This window comes from Fistularia commersonii, chromosome 8 (assembly GCF_037954325.1).
Source record: "Fistularia commersonii isolate RoL2024-O1a breed Wild chromosome 8, RoL_Fcom_v1.0, whole genome shotgun sequence".
Classification (NCBI taxonomy): domain Eukaryota; kingdom Metazoa; phylum Chordata; class Actinopteri; order Syngnathiformes; family Fistulariidae; genus Fistularia; species Fistularia commersonii.
This window is the reverse complement of record NC_141291.1, coordinates 7064118-7080251: the sequence shown is the minus strand read 5'-3', so window position 1 is coordinate 7080251 and position 16134 is coordinate 7064118. Positions and strand designations below refer to the sequence as shown.

General features: G+C 46.8%; 1 protein-coding gene across 1 annotated transcript in view; it reads right to left on the bottom strand.

Moving 5' to 3' along the window:
* Positions 1-9955, bottom strand: part of myo3a (myosin IIIA) — a 45672-nt gene extending 35717 nt beyond the window's left edge. Inside the window, exons 1-3 of the mRNA XM_086150845.1 lie at positions 9893-9955; positions 8760-8943; positions 7619-7753 (exon numbers count right to left, since the gene is read on the bottom strand). Coding sequence (XP_086006971.1) covers positions 7619-7753; positions 8760-8943; positions 9893-9894 — 321 coding nt within the window. The 5' untranslated portion in view covers positions 9895-9955. The remainder of the gene's footprint in view (positions 1-7618; positions 7754-8759; positions 8944-9892) is intronic.
* Between the last annotated feature and the right edge of the window lie 6179 nt (positions 9956-16134).

Below are 16134 nucleotides of genomic sequence, written 5' to 3'. Positions count from 1 at the left end.
CCGAACCTCTGCGAGAACGTCGGCACACACGGAATCTGCTTTGATTTAACCGTGAGAGCGAAGAACATCGTGTCCTCGCGGGGCGACCCGGACAAAGAGAGCACCTGTGTCCATTCACCGGAGGGCCGGAACATTCACGCGAAACTTAAAACTACAAAAAAAAAAAAAAAACATGTAGCAGTGCAGTGGTTAGCACCTCCTCCCCACAGACAGAAGGACCCCGGTTGGATTCCAGGTCTGTGTGGAGTTCACACGTTCTCTCCGTGTCTATCTGGGGTTCCTTGGGTTCCTCCCACAGTCCAAACACAAGCAGGAGGTTCACTGGAGACCCAAAATATCGATTGTGATCTACCGGTCGATCGCAAAGGTAGTGTGAGTAGATCGCATGGCAATAAAACGTAGCCGTCAGCCTGTCATCCTCACTATGAAATTAGTCACTCGACTGAAGGTCGGTCCGTCCAGTCTGACCTTTTCTGACACAGGCGTCACTGTGCATGTGCACATAACGGCGCCTTCTAGCGAGCTAGCCTCCAATTTATGTCTTCTAAACTTATGGGTATAATAGTGAATGGGGGAGCTGGACCGAGTAAAAAGACCAAAATGTATCACTTACGTACGGAATGGGAGGTGGACTTTTTTTTTTTTGCCTCATCTGCCGGTCTGCCATCGCTGTACCGAAAAAAGGGAAATGCGGAGCGGCATTTTCAGACCGTTCATAAATACTACAACGGGGACTTCCCTCCGAAAAGTGAGCCAAGAAGGAGAAAGGTGAAGGAACTAAAATCCCAGCTGTCTGGACAGCAGTCATTTTCTCACAGCGAACTTCAACTATGCTGCTGACACCATTCAAGTCATCAGTTTTTAGGTATTTACCGAAAAAAGTACTCTGTTGTAGTGTGCCATAAGGGTTCATGCAGTTATGCAAGATCCACAAACATTTATTGTGTTAAGTATACCCAGTAGATATACAAATAAATATACTGCTCAAAAAAATAAAGGGAACACTTGAACAACACAATGTAACTCCAAGTCAATCACACTTCTGTGAAATCATAGTGTCCACTCAGGAAGCAACACAGATTCATTTTGACTTGTTTTAAGGACATTACATCAAAGTTGGATCAGCCTGGAGTTTGTTTTTACACTTTAATTTTGAGTGTGATTCTTATCCAGACCTCCATGGGTTGATACAATTGATTTCCATTGATCATTTTTGTGTGATTTTGTTGTCAGCACATTCAACTGTGTAAAGAGCAAAGTATTTCATAAGAATATTTCATTCATTTAGATCTAGGATGTGTTTTTCAAGTGTTCCCTTTTCTTTTTTTGAAAAGTAGCTCACAAGGTGAAAAAGTGTGTGCTTATGAGAGTGAAAGTGGTCCTGTGACGGACGCAGCTGGGATGAGCTCCAGCCTCCAGGATAAGCAGCGTAGAAAACAAATGAATGGATGAATGAAACCCAGGTGAAGACCTTACGGTGTCACTCTGAGATCTGGGTCCGTTACAAAGCCGAAGTTTTGTTTCAGACGCTTCGCATCCGACGCTAGCACGCTTAATGGCTGCACGTCTTCCTCGTATCTCACAGATCGGGTGAGTTTCCGTTCACCGCCGACCTTCAAAGAAAAGAGCCGGGCGGTCCGAACGCGCTCGACGTCGGGCTCTCCATTACAAATGAGGTCAGGTGTCGGTTTGGAAATGCAAATGAGCCGAGTCCATCAAAGACGAGCGAAAGGAATGGATGAAACACATGTAAATATGAAGCGGCCGCAGGAACACAGCTGTGTGACTTCATGGTCACACACCTTTCATCTACATGCTTTCTCCACATATAAGTGACCATTCATTGTTTTTGAGTGGAGCACAGGGTGACATAAAACAGAGCAAACTTAGGAAAAAGGATAAATAAAAAAGGCAAGCCGTACTACAACTGTAAAAAAATACTACAACTACTGTTATGGCCTTTGGTTTTAGATGCTGCGTGTCTCAAGTATCATGTCTAAAGTATGAAGCCTTATTTTAGGAAAGATCTTCTTGCTCTGGTTTGTTCATTGCAGCGAATCTTGCAAAGAATACATAGTATTTCAAATGTTCACATGAGGGTCAGCTCCACATGCAGAGGTTGTGAATGCATCCATCACCCGACGCTAAGCGGCAACGAATGACCGAATGAATTTTCACCGACCAAAACCGCAGCCCGTCGCCTTTTCCTCCCAGATAAACCCGGAGAGGTTTTTGGTTTTAAGTGCAATCATCACTCAGGACCCGGGCGGCACCAGCAAGGCACAGCATTATGCTACTCTAAATTTATTTCACCGTTATTTTGATTCCGCTGCTTTCTGCCATTAGTCGAGCCGCTAATGTCCGAGTCACCGCTCCAAGCTCCGGTGGCTCGCTCCGAATTCTCAGCACAGAAGGGCTGATCACTTCAATTTCAAGTCCTGTTTTAAAAAGACCGCCATCCTGCCCGTCTCAAAAGCCAAGGCTATTCTCCTGACCGAACTGGAAGGTCCCAGGCAGGAACCCCAATTCTATATTTTACATATATCACACTTAACGCAATAAGGCTGTAAGGCAGGGGTCGCAAACTCGTTTTGGTCCGGTGGCCACAAACGGCCTAATTTGATGCAAAGGGGGCCGGACCAGTAAAATAATTACCTAGAAGTAACACTAAGTCCAAAGTTTTACTTTGTTTTAGTGTAAAGGAGGTGAACAGGTAAATTATAAAATCTTTATATGTAATGAACTGTTCCAATAAAAAAAATACATGATGAATTAATATTAAAAATTAATATTAAAAAAAGAACTGATGAAATGACACCCTAAAAATATTGTTAAAAGAGAAAACTGTGTCACTGTGGGAAAATTTGCCACTTGAGGAGGTATAATGTTTACAAGGTTATTCTGGTGATGAAATCAATCTTTTTAATTTTGGCTGTTTTTTCTTTGCTATCGTTTTTGTGTTTTTTATAGAAATAAGTAAAGAAAAGATCATTTTAACAATGTCACCAGACGTTTTTTCATCAAAAAATCATTTTGTTTTCAAATTCTGAAGCAATAAATACATTGCAAAGTTACTTTTTCATTCTTTTCTTGCCCTTTTTTTTGAAACCCACTGTATAAAACCCCCAGATGCATGTGATTTGATATCAGGCAGGGGCCACAAAATATTTTTCCAAGGGCCGCGGTCTGAGACCCCTGCTATAAGGCAACATGATTCGTGCTACAACAGGCAGCGGTGGATCCGTTCACGTCTGCAGATTCATAGGATATAATTTGCAGATGATGTTCTACTTTTTGTCAGAAATCTATATAGTATCTTTCATTCTACCCAAATGATTTCCACACTTAATAACTCGTGTTGAGATGGCCAGATCGGATCTATAACCAAATCTACTTTTGTTTCATCTCATTTAATCTCCACTCTGCAACGCATCAAACAATTTCTCGTCAAATTTCATTTGCAAGAAAAGGAGGCAAAGAACACATTTTAAAACACTGCCTTTGCCAAGAGAGGAAGTCTGTGTCGGCCATTTAACGTTATAAATGGGCCGCGGCGTGAACTTGGATAGTGAGATGGATTCAGAGACCGTCTTTTAATAACATTTCGACCGATGACTGAGTAAAGCGCGCGGCGGAGCTTCGGACAAGCTCGGCCTCAAAGGGGAATGTAAACTATTTAATTGAACCGGAGCTGAAATCACTGACCAAGTGCAAGAGCAATGGATGCTCGCACCACCGGCTGCATGGATATCTCTAAATTGCACACAATATCCTGATACCGGGGGAAGACGAATGGGAGTGAAACCCAAATGAAAGGGAGGGCTGGTCTCGCTGGAGGACCATTACTCCTGAAAAATCCTTCATCTGTGATCTGAGCCTCTTGTCCTGGTCTCCTCAGCAGAGCCCGGACACTATTGCATCAAAAAAAGAAAAATACGTGTTTGTACTGAATGTTATCATTCAGGAACACAAATGGAAAGCAACTGGAAGTTGCCAATTTATCTGTTGAAATATTGACAGGAAAACTAAGACCCGACACAGGTCCCTGATGTGGCCAAAGGCTGGATTAAAAATGAAGATATGAATCCACACTTCGGACTCTCAGAGTGGAACCTCAATGGACGTCACGCCATATCTGGGGAAAAAGGGGTACATCCGTCCGATGTCACTTCTTCTAAAAGGATGAAACGCCGGGGCTCGCCAATGACTCGTACGACCAAATCAAATTTTCCATTCCCCAATCGGAGAAGAAAAGTCGAGCCGTCGACGCCATCTTTGAAGTATCCCTGCGCTCTAATTGGAGCTATAAAAGCTAACCCCCACCGCCTGCATTCACCCTATCAAAGGTGTGGGGGGGGGCTTAGAGACCCAAAAGAGAAAGGACGACAAAGTGGAGGATGCAATTTGTGTGAATGCGGCTGGTAATGAGCGGCGGGCTCGGCCCGGGGCCAAGCAGCCGGGGTGGAAAATTACTGTTTGGAGAGGAAGGACTGCGACCGCCTTGAATGGCCACCTCGCTGCTTCCTTTTCCTGCCGCTATAGCGCTAAGCCCCACGTGCATCTCCTTCACAGCCCCCCCTCCCCCTCCAACACACACACGGTGCAAGTCACTTGCTTAACTGTCAGGCTGTAATTTCAGTCTCGGGATTAGCCAACGGATTTAGAAAACAGGCTGCGGATTCCTGCAAGGGAAAGTCGGACGAAGGTGGGCAAGCCCCTGGAAACCGCAGGAAGAAAAAAAAAACAAAAAAGTGAGGTATATAATGAATAAACAGGAGTGTAACCGCCGCTTTTGTTTCCCTGCTTTTAGAGAAAAGCCGAAGCAGAAAGGCCGGGAGGGAGGACAGAAACACAACACTGGACAAGTGAAAACTATCTTTTGGGTTTTGCGTGACAGGGCTGCTGCCGGTCCGATGCCTGCCAGGTTGGATTACAGAAATATGGAGGCTGTGTTGGGCACCGCTGTGCACGGAGGACGAGACAGCAAGCGGGGATGTTGAGATGGGGATACTCAGCAGGTTTCTGGAGCAGAGGGTTCGGGGATCAGCTGCAGGTTAACATCAATGCAGAAAACACCTCTGATGGTCGTATTGAATTTGTTCAGTATTTCTGAGACCATATTTTTACCCCCCTCCCCCCCAAAAAAAGGACATTTAAGATACTTCAAGTCCTCCTCCGAAATATATTAAATCATGTAATAAATAAAACCTCCTCTATGCTACACGCCGACAGGAACTTCTTTGTTGATCAACAAATAATACATTTCTTTGCATTTTAGTTGCACAATAAGACGCACAGATAGATCAGAACTGCACGAGTACTGGAACATCCTTGCAAAGCATCAACTTGGGTACTTTCTCAGTGAGCCTGCGAGAGACGGTGAAACCCGGACATGTTGCAAGATAAGTGATGTAGACCGGTGGTCCCCAACCCCGGTCCCTGGACCAGAACCGGTCCGTGGATCATTTGGTACTGATCCGCAAAGAAAAGCTTTCTATAAATTATAGTTTTTGGTTTTTTTTTATTAGACCTTCCGGATCTTATTTTGAAAAACAACTGTTTCCGCCTTATTGTAATTACCTAATATAAAGTGCAATCATTGTATTCAAATGAAATACTAAGAACTGAGAAAAGTTTTTATTTGAACCCGTGCACCTTGAAGCAGTCCGCGGAAACATTTTCAAACATCAAACCGGTCCCCGGTACAAAAAAGGCTGGAAACCACTGATATAGACAACGAATGCATGAACGAAGCCGGCACCTTCTCAAACTAAATGAATCTTGTGTTTTACGGTGACTCGTGCCAGAGTTCACTCACTGATTCATCATCCGCACCTCCATGTCCGTCCGCCGTGAGTATTTCCGCTTCCCGTCGAAGCCTTCCCAACCCTGGCGCGTTGCCTTATGAAAGGCTCTTTGAGCAATTACTCTGAACCTTTCCCTGCATCCCTGCTCAGGTTTGATGATTGGGCTGCGGAAAATTGCACATCCAATCAAAGCAGGGACACAAATGACTTGTCGGAGACTCAAAGGGCGGAGAAAACCCACATCGACACTCCTCTGATTTTGACCTCCATTACGTGTTTGTCAGGGAGCTTGGCATTTCAAACGTGTTACAGAAGGAAATGGAGTTTGAAAGATGGGGAAAGACATTCAAAGGACTGCAGCAGCGCAGGTCTTTTTGTCATTTTCCACGACAAATAATCCATGTCGACTACAGTCGGGGTGCCTATCAACAAGATGTCAAAATAATGCGTGTTGAAGGTCCCACCGGGGGTCTTTCTGTGCAGGGTCTCCATGCTGTCCAAAAACATGCAGGAGGTCTAGAGGGTGAAGGGTTGCATGTTTCTGTATGATGCGTGAATGAGAGGGTGACATTTTATGTGTCTCTATAGCCCAAGGGTCTCAAACTCACGGCCCCCGGAACAATATTTTGTGGCCCCCTGCCTGAAATCAAATCTTTAGTTTTTTTTCTCACATGCATCTGGAGGTCTTATACAGTGGGTTTCAAAATTTAAAAAAAATCAGGCAAGGAAAAAATGAAAAAGCAACTTTGCAATGTATTTTTTGTTTCAAAGTTTGAAAACAAAATTATTTAAAAAAAAAAAGAAAAAAGGTCAACTGACATTGTTAAAACGATCTTTTCTTATTTCTATAAAAGATACAAAAACAATAACAAAAAAAAAAAACAGGCAAAATTAAAAAGATTTAATAACCAGGATAGTCACCATTAGCCTTGTATACATTCTACCTCCTCTTATAGATGCTACCAATCAATTTTCTAATAAATTCTAATGGCAATTTTTTTTTTTCTCTTAAGATTTTCTCTTTTAACTCAACAATACTTTTAGGATGTAATTTCATCAATTCTTTTTTGATATTAATTTTTTGATATTAATTCGTCATGCATTCTTTTTAGAGGAACAGTTCATTACACATAAAGATTTTCATAATTTACCTCCTCTACACTAAAACAAAGGAAACATTTGGACTTCTGGGTAATGATTTTTCTGGTTCGGCCCCCTTGACTTCATAGGCCATGTGGGTGAGTTAGTGAATGCTCGTGTCTTCATAAGACGTGCGTAAAAGAGTGATGGCTGAATGTCTGTGATTGTGTGCAAAGTTTTGTGTACTGACTAGGTCAGAAAAAAAAACATAAAAGTCAATACTCCTAGCAGGTCTAGCTGTAGATCTGTGCATCTGCCTCTGTGTCCAATCACTGCAGTTCTTCACTCCACAGAATAGTGAGTATTGTTATTAGCAATGGTACTTAGCAGTGTTAGCATCCGATCCGACCCCAACAGGCTCTGCCAGCCCCGTGGCCTTCGGGAGCGAGCTAACCCCCCGCTCTGACAGATCCATGATGCTAATTGGCCAACGTCCAAATCCCCCAGGTGGCCTATAGGTAAACTCAGACGCTGCCCGCGGCGGCTTAGTGTTACACAATCCCGGGGCCAGATTTGGTCACGGAAGCATATAGCTGGCGAGACGGCGGGCGTGAAAGCGCAACCACACCTGTAAGCTATACGTGTCTGCACGAAACGGTCCCGATATGTAGCAACAGCCGTCCAAGGTCGCGGCCACCGCTTGGCTCGCTCACTGATTCAACGGTTCGTACCTCCAGCACGAGCCACAGCTGATCTCCGCACTTCACGTCCTTCTTGTAGTACATCCCGTAGAATTTGACCACGTTGGAGTGATCGGAGAGCGCTTTTAGGATGTTGTACTCCGCTTCGATCTCTTCGTCGATATCCTGCCAAAGGAGGCCACAGATGGTCAGAAATGGAGGGCGGACGTAGTTCGTCGCATCCTCGGCCGAGCAGATCGGGCATTTTACGGCCACGTCCGGCCCGCGTGAGGTCAATCAGACCGCGAATGAAAAAAAACATTGATTCCGTTCATGTTATACAAGTGTCTTGCTTTAATTTAGAAAACAGTGCCGTTGTTTTTTTTTTTTTTTTTACGCCAGGACGCGCGCATGTACATCTATGACATTGGTACGGGAAGTGAGACGATCGAAGCTCGCCGGTTCGCCCCTCCAAATGTCAGCTCGCGCCAAAAACAAGTTGACGCCGACCGCCGCATCTTCAACAAGTCAGATATTTTAAGGAAGTCAGATATTTTGCGAACAAAACCAACAAAGGTATTTTTTTGTAAAGCTTTGCACACCAAGAAATGTTGCTTTTTAGGCAACTTATACCATATCCCACAAAACCATCAGAAAAGGAAGCTGTTTTCAGACAGTTTACCAAGGAGTGTTTGTTGAAGCAGTAATATGCCATCCAGTAACACTAGTATTAAGCACTTTTTGCTCTTTGCAAAAAGTCAATCGATTTCGTATCTTTAGCATACTGCCAGCCCGGGATGATGTGCTGCAGATAACGGAAAAATGTAGAGGTTTTAGGAGCCCCGGCTGGATCAGCCGGCTGTCCTGGATGCCATGTTCTCTCCGAGGCTTATATAAATGAGTTCACTCCAAAAGCTGCATCCCTCTCATGATTTAGATGTTACGGCCCGATTCATCTTACAGCTTCCCGAAAACGCAAGAATGGTTTGTAGCCGTACTCAAGCGAGCATAAAAGTGGAGACAATAGCCATGTTTTGGAATTCGGGCCGTAGCATAATGTGGATAATCTTAGGTTTTATCCAAGTAACGCTGAAGATAAGGACCCGACATCTGGACGTAATAGTCTGAATGATGAAATCAAATAACTTTTCTCAGGAATATATAAAAAACGGTGTTTTGAAACATATCTTACATGGATGGGGTCCAGTATCTTTACTGCGGCTTTACTGCCATCGGATTTGTTGAGCACTTTGTACACCTTCCCGTAGGTCCCTTTCCCGATGGTCTCGATGATATCCCAGGTGTCGGTGGGATCGGGGAAGTTGTCGAAGACGATGGATTTCTCTGATTGTGGATACATCTTCAGGAGAGATCTCCTGCGGACGGAGAGCAAAGAGCAGACACTACGAAACCTTGACAACTCCCAGTTTTTTGCAGGCCGGACAATATAACCGCATTTAGCGTTTCTCGCAAGGCTCGTCGTACCTGAATATGCACGGGAGAAAGTAGATTAGAGACCCGATGGGCCGCCAGAGGAGCACCTCTTAAAAACTAATACATTTTTGTTGTTTTTGTTTCACCCTGGCATGTAGGCACGTCCGGTAATACCTTAAAAGACGGAAAACAGACTGACTAGGCTGCCGATTTGTTTGGGGTTTATCCTGTAAGCACATCTAACGTTTGACCGGTGGATAATCTGGAGTCGGCAGCCCAGTCGGGGGTTGAATTTTAAGAGGTTTGGGATCCAGAAAGGGGGGGGGCGGTTCTTCCAGGAGGGGCTGCACGGCCACCGATTTTAATTTGAAAATCAAATATAGATCGCCGTCGGAGGTGAAAACTTTCAGAAGTGTGCGGTCGTCGTCTGTCAGAGGAAGTAGATGTCAAAGGCTGCTCGCAATTCGCTATCAATTTACTTTTTAACCAGAAAGCTGAACCTTGCGAAAGCTGTCACTTCAGACTGGAGATCTCCTTGCTCTCTGATGTCAGGAAAACAACATGTTTACCGACGACTCGCTGCTCCTCGCGGCTGCAGAGTCTGATAGCCGTGCTTTTCCGCCGTCTCCTCTCCTGAAAACCAGAAGCCTCTGTTTGTCCAAGATGATCACATTTCTAAAGGTGTTGTTACGAGACGAGGAGCTGAAGGATGCTGTGAGAACCCCCCACCCCACCCACCCGCCCCGAATGAAAATACAAAATTCAGCAAGCCAACCACTGGAAGGTGAAATTCAGACAAGGCTGTTTGTTTCTGACCTCTTTCCAACTGAACGCACACCAGACCTCGCATAACCGGCAAACCACAAGGAACAACAAATAAGGCAGACTTACATTGTGCTCTAAGTCAGACGTGGGACATGTTTGCAAAGTAATACATCCATTCCTGTATAAAAGGTTACGAGGGAGGCAGCTTTCTGGAGAGCCCAGCCCCCCGGCCGCCAGTGCAAACCACAGAGGAGGAGCCAACGACGGCTAATCTCACGAGCAATTCTCCTGCCGCGAGGCTGCCATTGGAAACTACCTCTAAGTGGTAGGAGACGTCGTGGGATTAGCGGGAATTAGCCGCTGTTGCAGCGTGAGCCGTTCCCCATATAGATGCCCATTCATACCCCAAAGGAAAGCTGGTTAGAGAGCCTTAGTGAGCCGGAGGACTCCTGCTATCTGCAGACCCTGGGTCCGACAACATTCCCAGAAACAGCGATGGATGATTTTATCTTTAAAAAAAAAAAAAAAAAAAAAAAAAAGATTCAAGTGCATTTGATAGCAAATCAGTTCGGCGGGAGACGGAACCCGCGTGACTTTGCAGGCGTACCGTGCAAAAGTTCAGCGTTTACACGCCTGCAGGTAATTGCACTTGTGTTAACCCAACATTCAGTGTCCAAATGACCTGCAGACGTCTTCAATAATACATCGCTGCCTCTGCATGTGACAACATGATGTGACACCCGAGACAGGGGGGTGAAACCTGAGGTCTCCCACTGGACACCTCCGATGCAGGAGCAAGCTGCAGGGGAATAACCCCTTTAAAGGAAATGTTTGTGTGTGTGTGTGTGTGTGTGTTGGGGGGTTAGCTAGCCTTGTTTGCCCTGAAGCGCTGGCTGGCTGGCTGTCACTTTTAGTTAGCTCTTTACAGACATGATATTAACGCAGTCCATGTTTCTGCTCATGTGACCACACTTGTGTTTTAACACTATAAATAATGTAAACATTAGACGATAAACAATACCTGTTCATTTGCAATGTCTAATTTTTATACCATATTAATTGCCCAAGCATGTTTTACTCAATCCAGTAAATCTCATCATCTCACAGCGTATCATTGCCTGTGTATGTAGTATCAGAATCAGGAGGTTGAAAGGAGCATTGTGTTCTGTAACGTGACTCGGATCTGGGCCGCGGCCCGCTGACTCGCGTCCCCTCTGAGAAACCGAAGTCCCATTTGTTGGGAAAGGGACCCGGACTAATCTGTGATGCCGACCGGTGGGTTAAGTTTCGTCTTAACCTTGGCAAAGGAACTCCGCCGGTCAACAAGCAGGGATTACGTGCCCCGCTGGGCACGCCTGAGGACACGACCAGACCCGCATAAACCACCGACAGATGCAACCCCGTGAAAAACACGATGGCGGATAACAGCTGCGGATGCCAATTAAACGTATTTCAGCAGGATTCCATTACACTTGACGTCTATTGACTTGAATAATTCGCTTTACCCGAACTCAAACTCCTTCCTAAGCACACAAAGTAAGCTTGAACCCCGACATCAGCCGCTGAAAAAGTATCTGCAGAGCCACACGATGTCTAAATCCCTCCAACCATGTCATATGAACTCACCTCAGAAGGAAAGCGGTAGCACACGGAGGCAACCGGCGCAAACCCGCACCTCGCACAGGTAAACACACGGGCAGGTGTGCGAGGCCGTTCGCCGGGGTTTGCAAATAAAGCCCAAATGAAGAAGCCGAGTTTACTCTTGGTGGGAGATGCAAAACGAAGCAAACGCTCGCCGTCCTGTCAGTGCATCTCCGTGCCCGTTCAGCCTGCGCCTCCCGTAGCGGGTCGCGGAATCATGAAATCAGTCCGAATGGCCGTCTGCCGCTCGGTGAGGCTATAAATTAGCCGGGACGGGACGAGATGGCGACAGACACGTGCATGAAACGGGTCGGGTGTGACGGGCCGAGTCTGCGCCGGGACGCTCGGCTTCATCCGGCCGGCTCCCGTTACACAGCGGCCCCGCGTGGGGCCGGACAGCCTGTCCCAGCTTTGATTAGATTAGGATTCAAACGGACCGACGGCACTTCCTGATTCATATTTCAACACCACGCGCTTGATGACCGTCATGCTCAAAAGACTCGGTAAATGTCGATAAACCAGCTGTTGTTAGATTTTAATCACAATCCAATGATAATATCTCAACAGTCAGCAAATCTCAAGGAAATCCTGAACGTACGGATGCAGATTCAAGGAGTTTGTGGACAGAAACCATACGAGCAACCTCGTTTCGACAAGATGGGAAGATCTTTCATCGGCCCAGATATCCGCACGGATGAATATACCAGCAAAGACTAATCGCAGTTTGCAGTTTTAAAAGCAAAGCGTCTCGTGCTCTGGATCCGTCTCCTCAGGCTTCGTAAACCAGAGCCGACGAAGAAGGGAGACTTCTGTTCAGTCACATTCAGTTATACAGAGAACTTTGACCTCTGCGTTGGACCACCAAGGACGGACCCGGTGGAGATCAGATGGTCCGAGTGCCAGAGCTCCCGTACAAGGCGCTAACCAACCATCGGGGGCAACCTAGAGGTCCAATGTATTGTGCAAGGTCACTTTGGTAAACACACACACACACACACGCAGGAGAAGCTTGGAATTGAACCGCCAACCTTCTGATCACTTCGACCAACTGAGAGGCAGCCGCCCCTTGACAGCCAGAGGTGACAGGAAGTAGTAAAACAGCTGTCGAAATGAGGTCCTTGACAGGATCAAGGATGACAATTCAGTGTGTGTTCTGACTAAACCTCCTCAGAAGGTTGAGAAGTTGTGTTCTCCCTCCTCCTGAAGGAGCCCAGAGGGTCCAGCACAGCCAAACTCCACTCGGTGCGTCCATGGGGGCGGGGCTACTCGATAATAAATCTCAGGGTCAGTGATGTCTCTCTCCATTACAAGGGGTCCGACCCTCCCCCTGCTCTGGTGACACACCCCTCACACACACACACACATCTCCAACTTGCCCTCTCCACACGGCGACCCATGTGGCGCTCCCCGGAGCCCCTCCTGCAGCAAAGCAACCTCATTTCCTGCTCCAGTGCTTTACAAATGACTCTGGAAGCCCATCCCTGGCCACCAATGGCAGCGCGCTGATAGCTATAATAGCCGTATGATTAGGGCGGGCGCCCGTCCAGCTCGCCGTGCACACCGTGACACGCCTGCTCACTGCTGGATGGCACCAACTTGGAGGGGGGGGAATAAAAAATGTGAATGTCAACTAGGCAAAAATACCTGAGTGGAGAAGAAGCGCACGCTCTGTCATTTAATGAACATGTGACGCATCCCCAGACGCTCCCTGGGCTTTGCATATTGAAGCACGGTGGGTCCGTCAACTCCACGGGAAACCGTGCCGCTTCTGCAGGCTAATTGCTAGGTTTTGATGGCAGCTCTGGTTTGGAGGAACACCTCAGCTTCTGCCTGATGGACCTCCATGGCATTCTCAGACACTGAACACCAGCGACTTCCTCACCCCTCGTCCCTCATGGTGAATCCACAAACTGGGGAGCTTTTTCAAGTCCCCGCCCCAAAAAAAAAATCTGATAAACCATTAGCTTTGATTACAACTTCCATTCAGGCAGCTTACATCTTTACAAATCATGATCTGCGCATCCTGCACTCCATAATATACATTCACCATCTGAACCTCTTGTCCAGCAGTCGGGGTCACAGAGAGGCAAGCGAACATTCACACTCTCACTCACACGCCTGATAAGACGACGTGCAAGCGTTCACTCTGTGGTCAGACTGCGGCTGGTACAGATCTTGGAGTGAAAAATCCAGAATAACCGCATGACAGAACCATCAGGATTCCAATCCCGGCTGAAGCCGCCGTCTCTCGTGTGATGTGCCGCATGAGCTGCTAATAGGTTTAATATCCTGACAGGTAGCCCACATACGCCTCACAATCCCCCCCCCATTGTCCGCCAGGAGCCGTCCTTCCGACTCACACCGTGAAATAATCCCCACGGACAGCGTGTACGCGCTTTACCGTCAGCTTCTGCGGAGCTCCTCCCGCGCTGTGCAGCGCCCATCTTAGTGCTGGAGCGCGTGAAAGAGGACAAACTCCGCACAGGCCGAAGGAGTCCCGTAAAGTAGGGAGAAAAAGCGGCCTCATCGCTGGATTAGGGCTTAATATCAGTCTGTTTCGGCAAAGACGCACTAAAGCTTCCCATCAAATCCACACACTCTTCTGTGTATCCAGCCATCCGTGCAGATCAATGGATGAACACACTTCTGGATTTCTGGTGCACAGATGGAAACATGCAATGATGTCCTGCAGAGAAGTATAGGTTTACACACACACACACACACACACACACGAAGCTAATCAGACCATCAGGGGAGGTGAGTATGTTGCTCAAGGACACTTCAGGAGGAACCCAGGATCCAACTGAGCCCACAAAGAAAAACCCCTCAGTTTATCATGACCCAGATGATTTGATGACATGACAGTGAGGTTGTCACACAGCCACCATGTCTGTCAAACCTAAATATTGTCACTGGTAGATTCATATCTGCTCCTGCAAACCAGAGTGTAAAGCAGAAGATAAAGTTAACTCCCAACCTCCCATTCTAATCATGTGACACCTTCCACTTCCTGGGTCTTAAAAGCCCTGAGTCCCAGGCCAGGGTCCTTTAGCAGACCAAAAACAGGCTGATGTTTCAATCCTGAGGACACACAGATGGTTCTGACCTTGAGAATTTGTGATCGGAATGGATGGCTTAACAACTGGGACGGCAGGCAAACAGGGAATACAAAAAACTACAATCCAAGATGGCTGACAGGAAGTGAAGTAGATAAACCCAGCGCTTTCTGTGGCGATGTGAGATGGACCAAACGCAGACCATGAATAAAAACATCCACGTGCCTCTGGACAGGTTTAGGAGGCCAGTGAGGTATCACCGGTCTGCACTCCTCATCCAGACATTCTACATCATCCCGTCCTCCTTGAAATATCAGTTTCAGTCCATTTCCCCCACAAAGACAAATCTCACTAGTCAGCCCATCGCACAGCACTGCTTTGAGAATTTAACAATCACATCCCAGATACGATGCTTATTTACTGAAGCGGTTTATTAAGAAAAGCGTGGCACGGACGGTGCAGAGTTAAAGTTGAGACAGAGGACCAGGTTGGCTGCTGCTTAAAGCAAAGACCTCCGCATAAGAAGAACCACCCTCCACCTGGGAGTCTGCAGGTAGACGAAAGGGAAACACTCGGCACTGCCTGAAACAAGGAGAAACAGAAGGTCAGCACCCTCACAAAAGCAGCGTGACATAACGTTTATGCTCCAAGCACAGCACCAGCTTTAACCACACAGACAAAGGGAAACAACATGCACCACCTGAAACACACTACTTAGCAAACACACATGCTAATTAGCACGCCATATAATGCTTGAACACAGCATTTGTGCTGGCACCACACACATTGGAAGCGGCATATTTCTCCCTTGACTGCTAGCACATTAGCCGCCGCCGCCGCTCGGCCGTGCACGCCTTTAAGGAAGTCAGCTCACCCCGATTGGCTGCAGGTGACTGATTTCAGGTGTGTGATTGACAACTTGGAACACCTGCGTGGCAATTTGGGAACTCGCAGGGGAGCGGGCGTAGCCGTGACGACACCATCGGGCCAAAATCAGGCTTCCCTTCAAGCCTGCGGCGTCGATATGGCCTGATGAGGCCGCTGTGACCCGATAGGCCGGCGGATGACGGGGGCGCCGGGCTCCCATTGTGGAAGCCCGGCGGGCCGTGACGCCGCCAGCTGCGCCGTCATCAGCCGCTTCGGTAGCGGCGCTCGGCGGATCGTTGGGCCATTTTCGACCACGTGCGCGTGCACGGCCCTTTCTTCATTTGACCTTCTGATACCTCAGCTACGTCTCGGGTATATTTGAAGGTCACCTTGGTCGTGCTGGGAGAGAAGGCGCACGGTTTCCTTCGCCGGTCGACTCCCTCTGCTCACCTTCTGCAAATGATCCCCGGAGAGTAAATAATAGACCTTTAACAGCCCTTCGCTTGCTTGTTTCTGCATTCTGTTTCAACAAATGCGCCTTCTGTGAAAGAACATTTATGAATTTATGATGGGCGGATAAGATTTAGCAATAACGTAGCTTTTTCAACATTGATTATTATCGTATACATGATGCCAGTCTTTATGTGGTCCCTTATATTATGATAGTGATAATAATAATGAAAATGATTAAATACATTAAATCCTGCACATGCCTACTTGTGTTTTTTCTATATCTTTTTTTGTTGTATATTTTAACTTATATTTGCTGCTATTGTGTTGTTTTTTTAAATTCTGTGTTGAAAC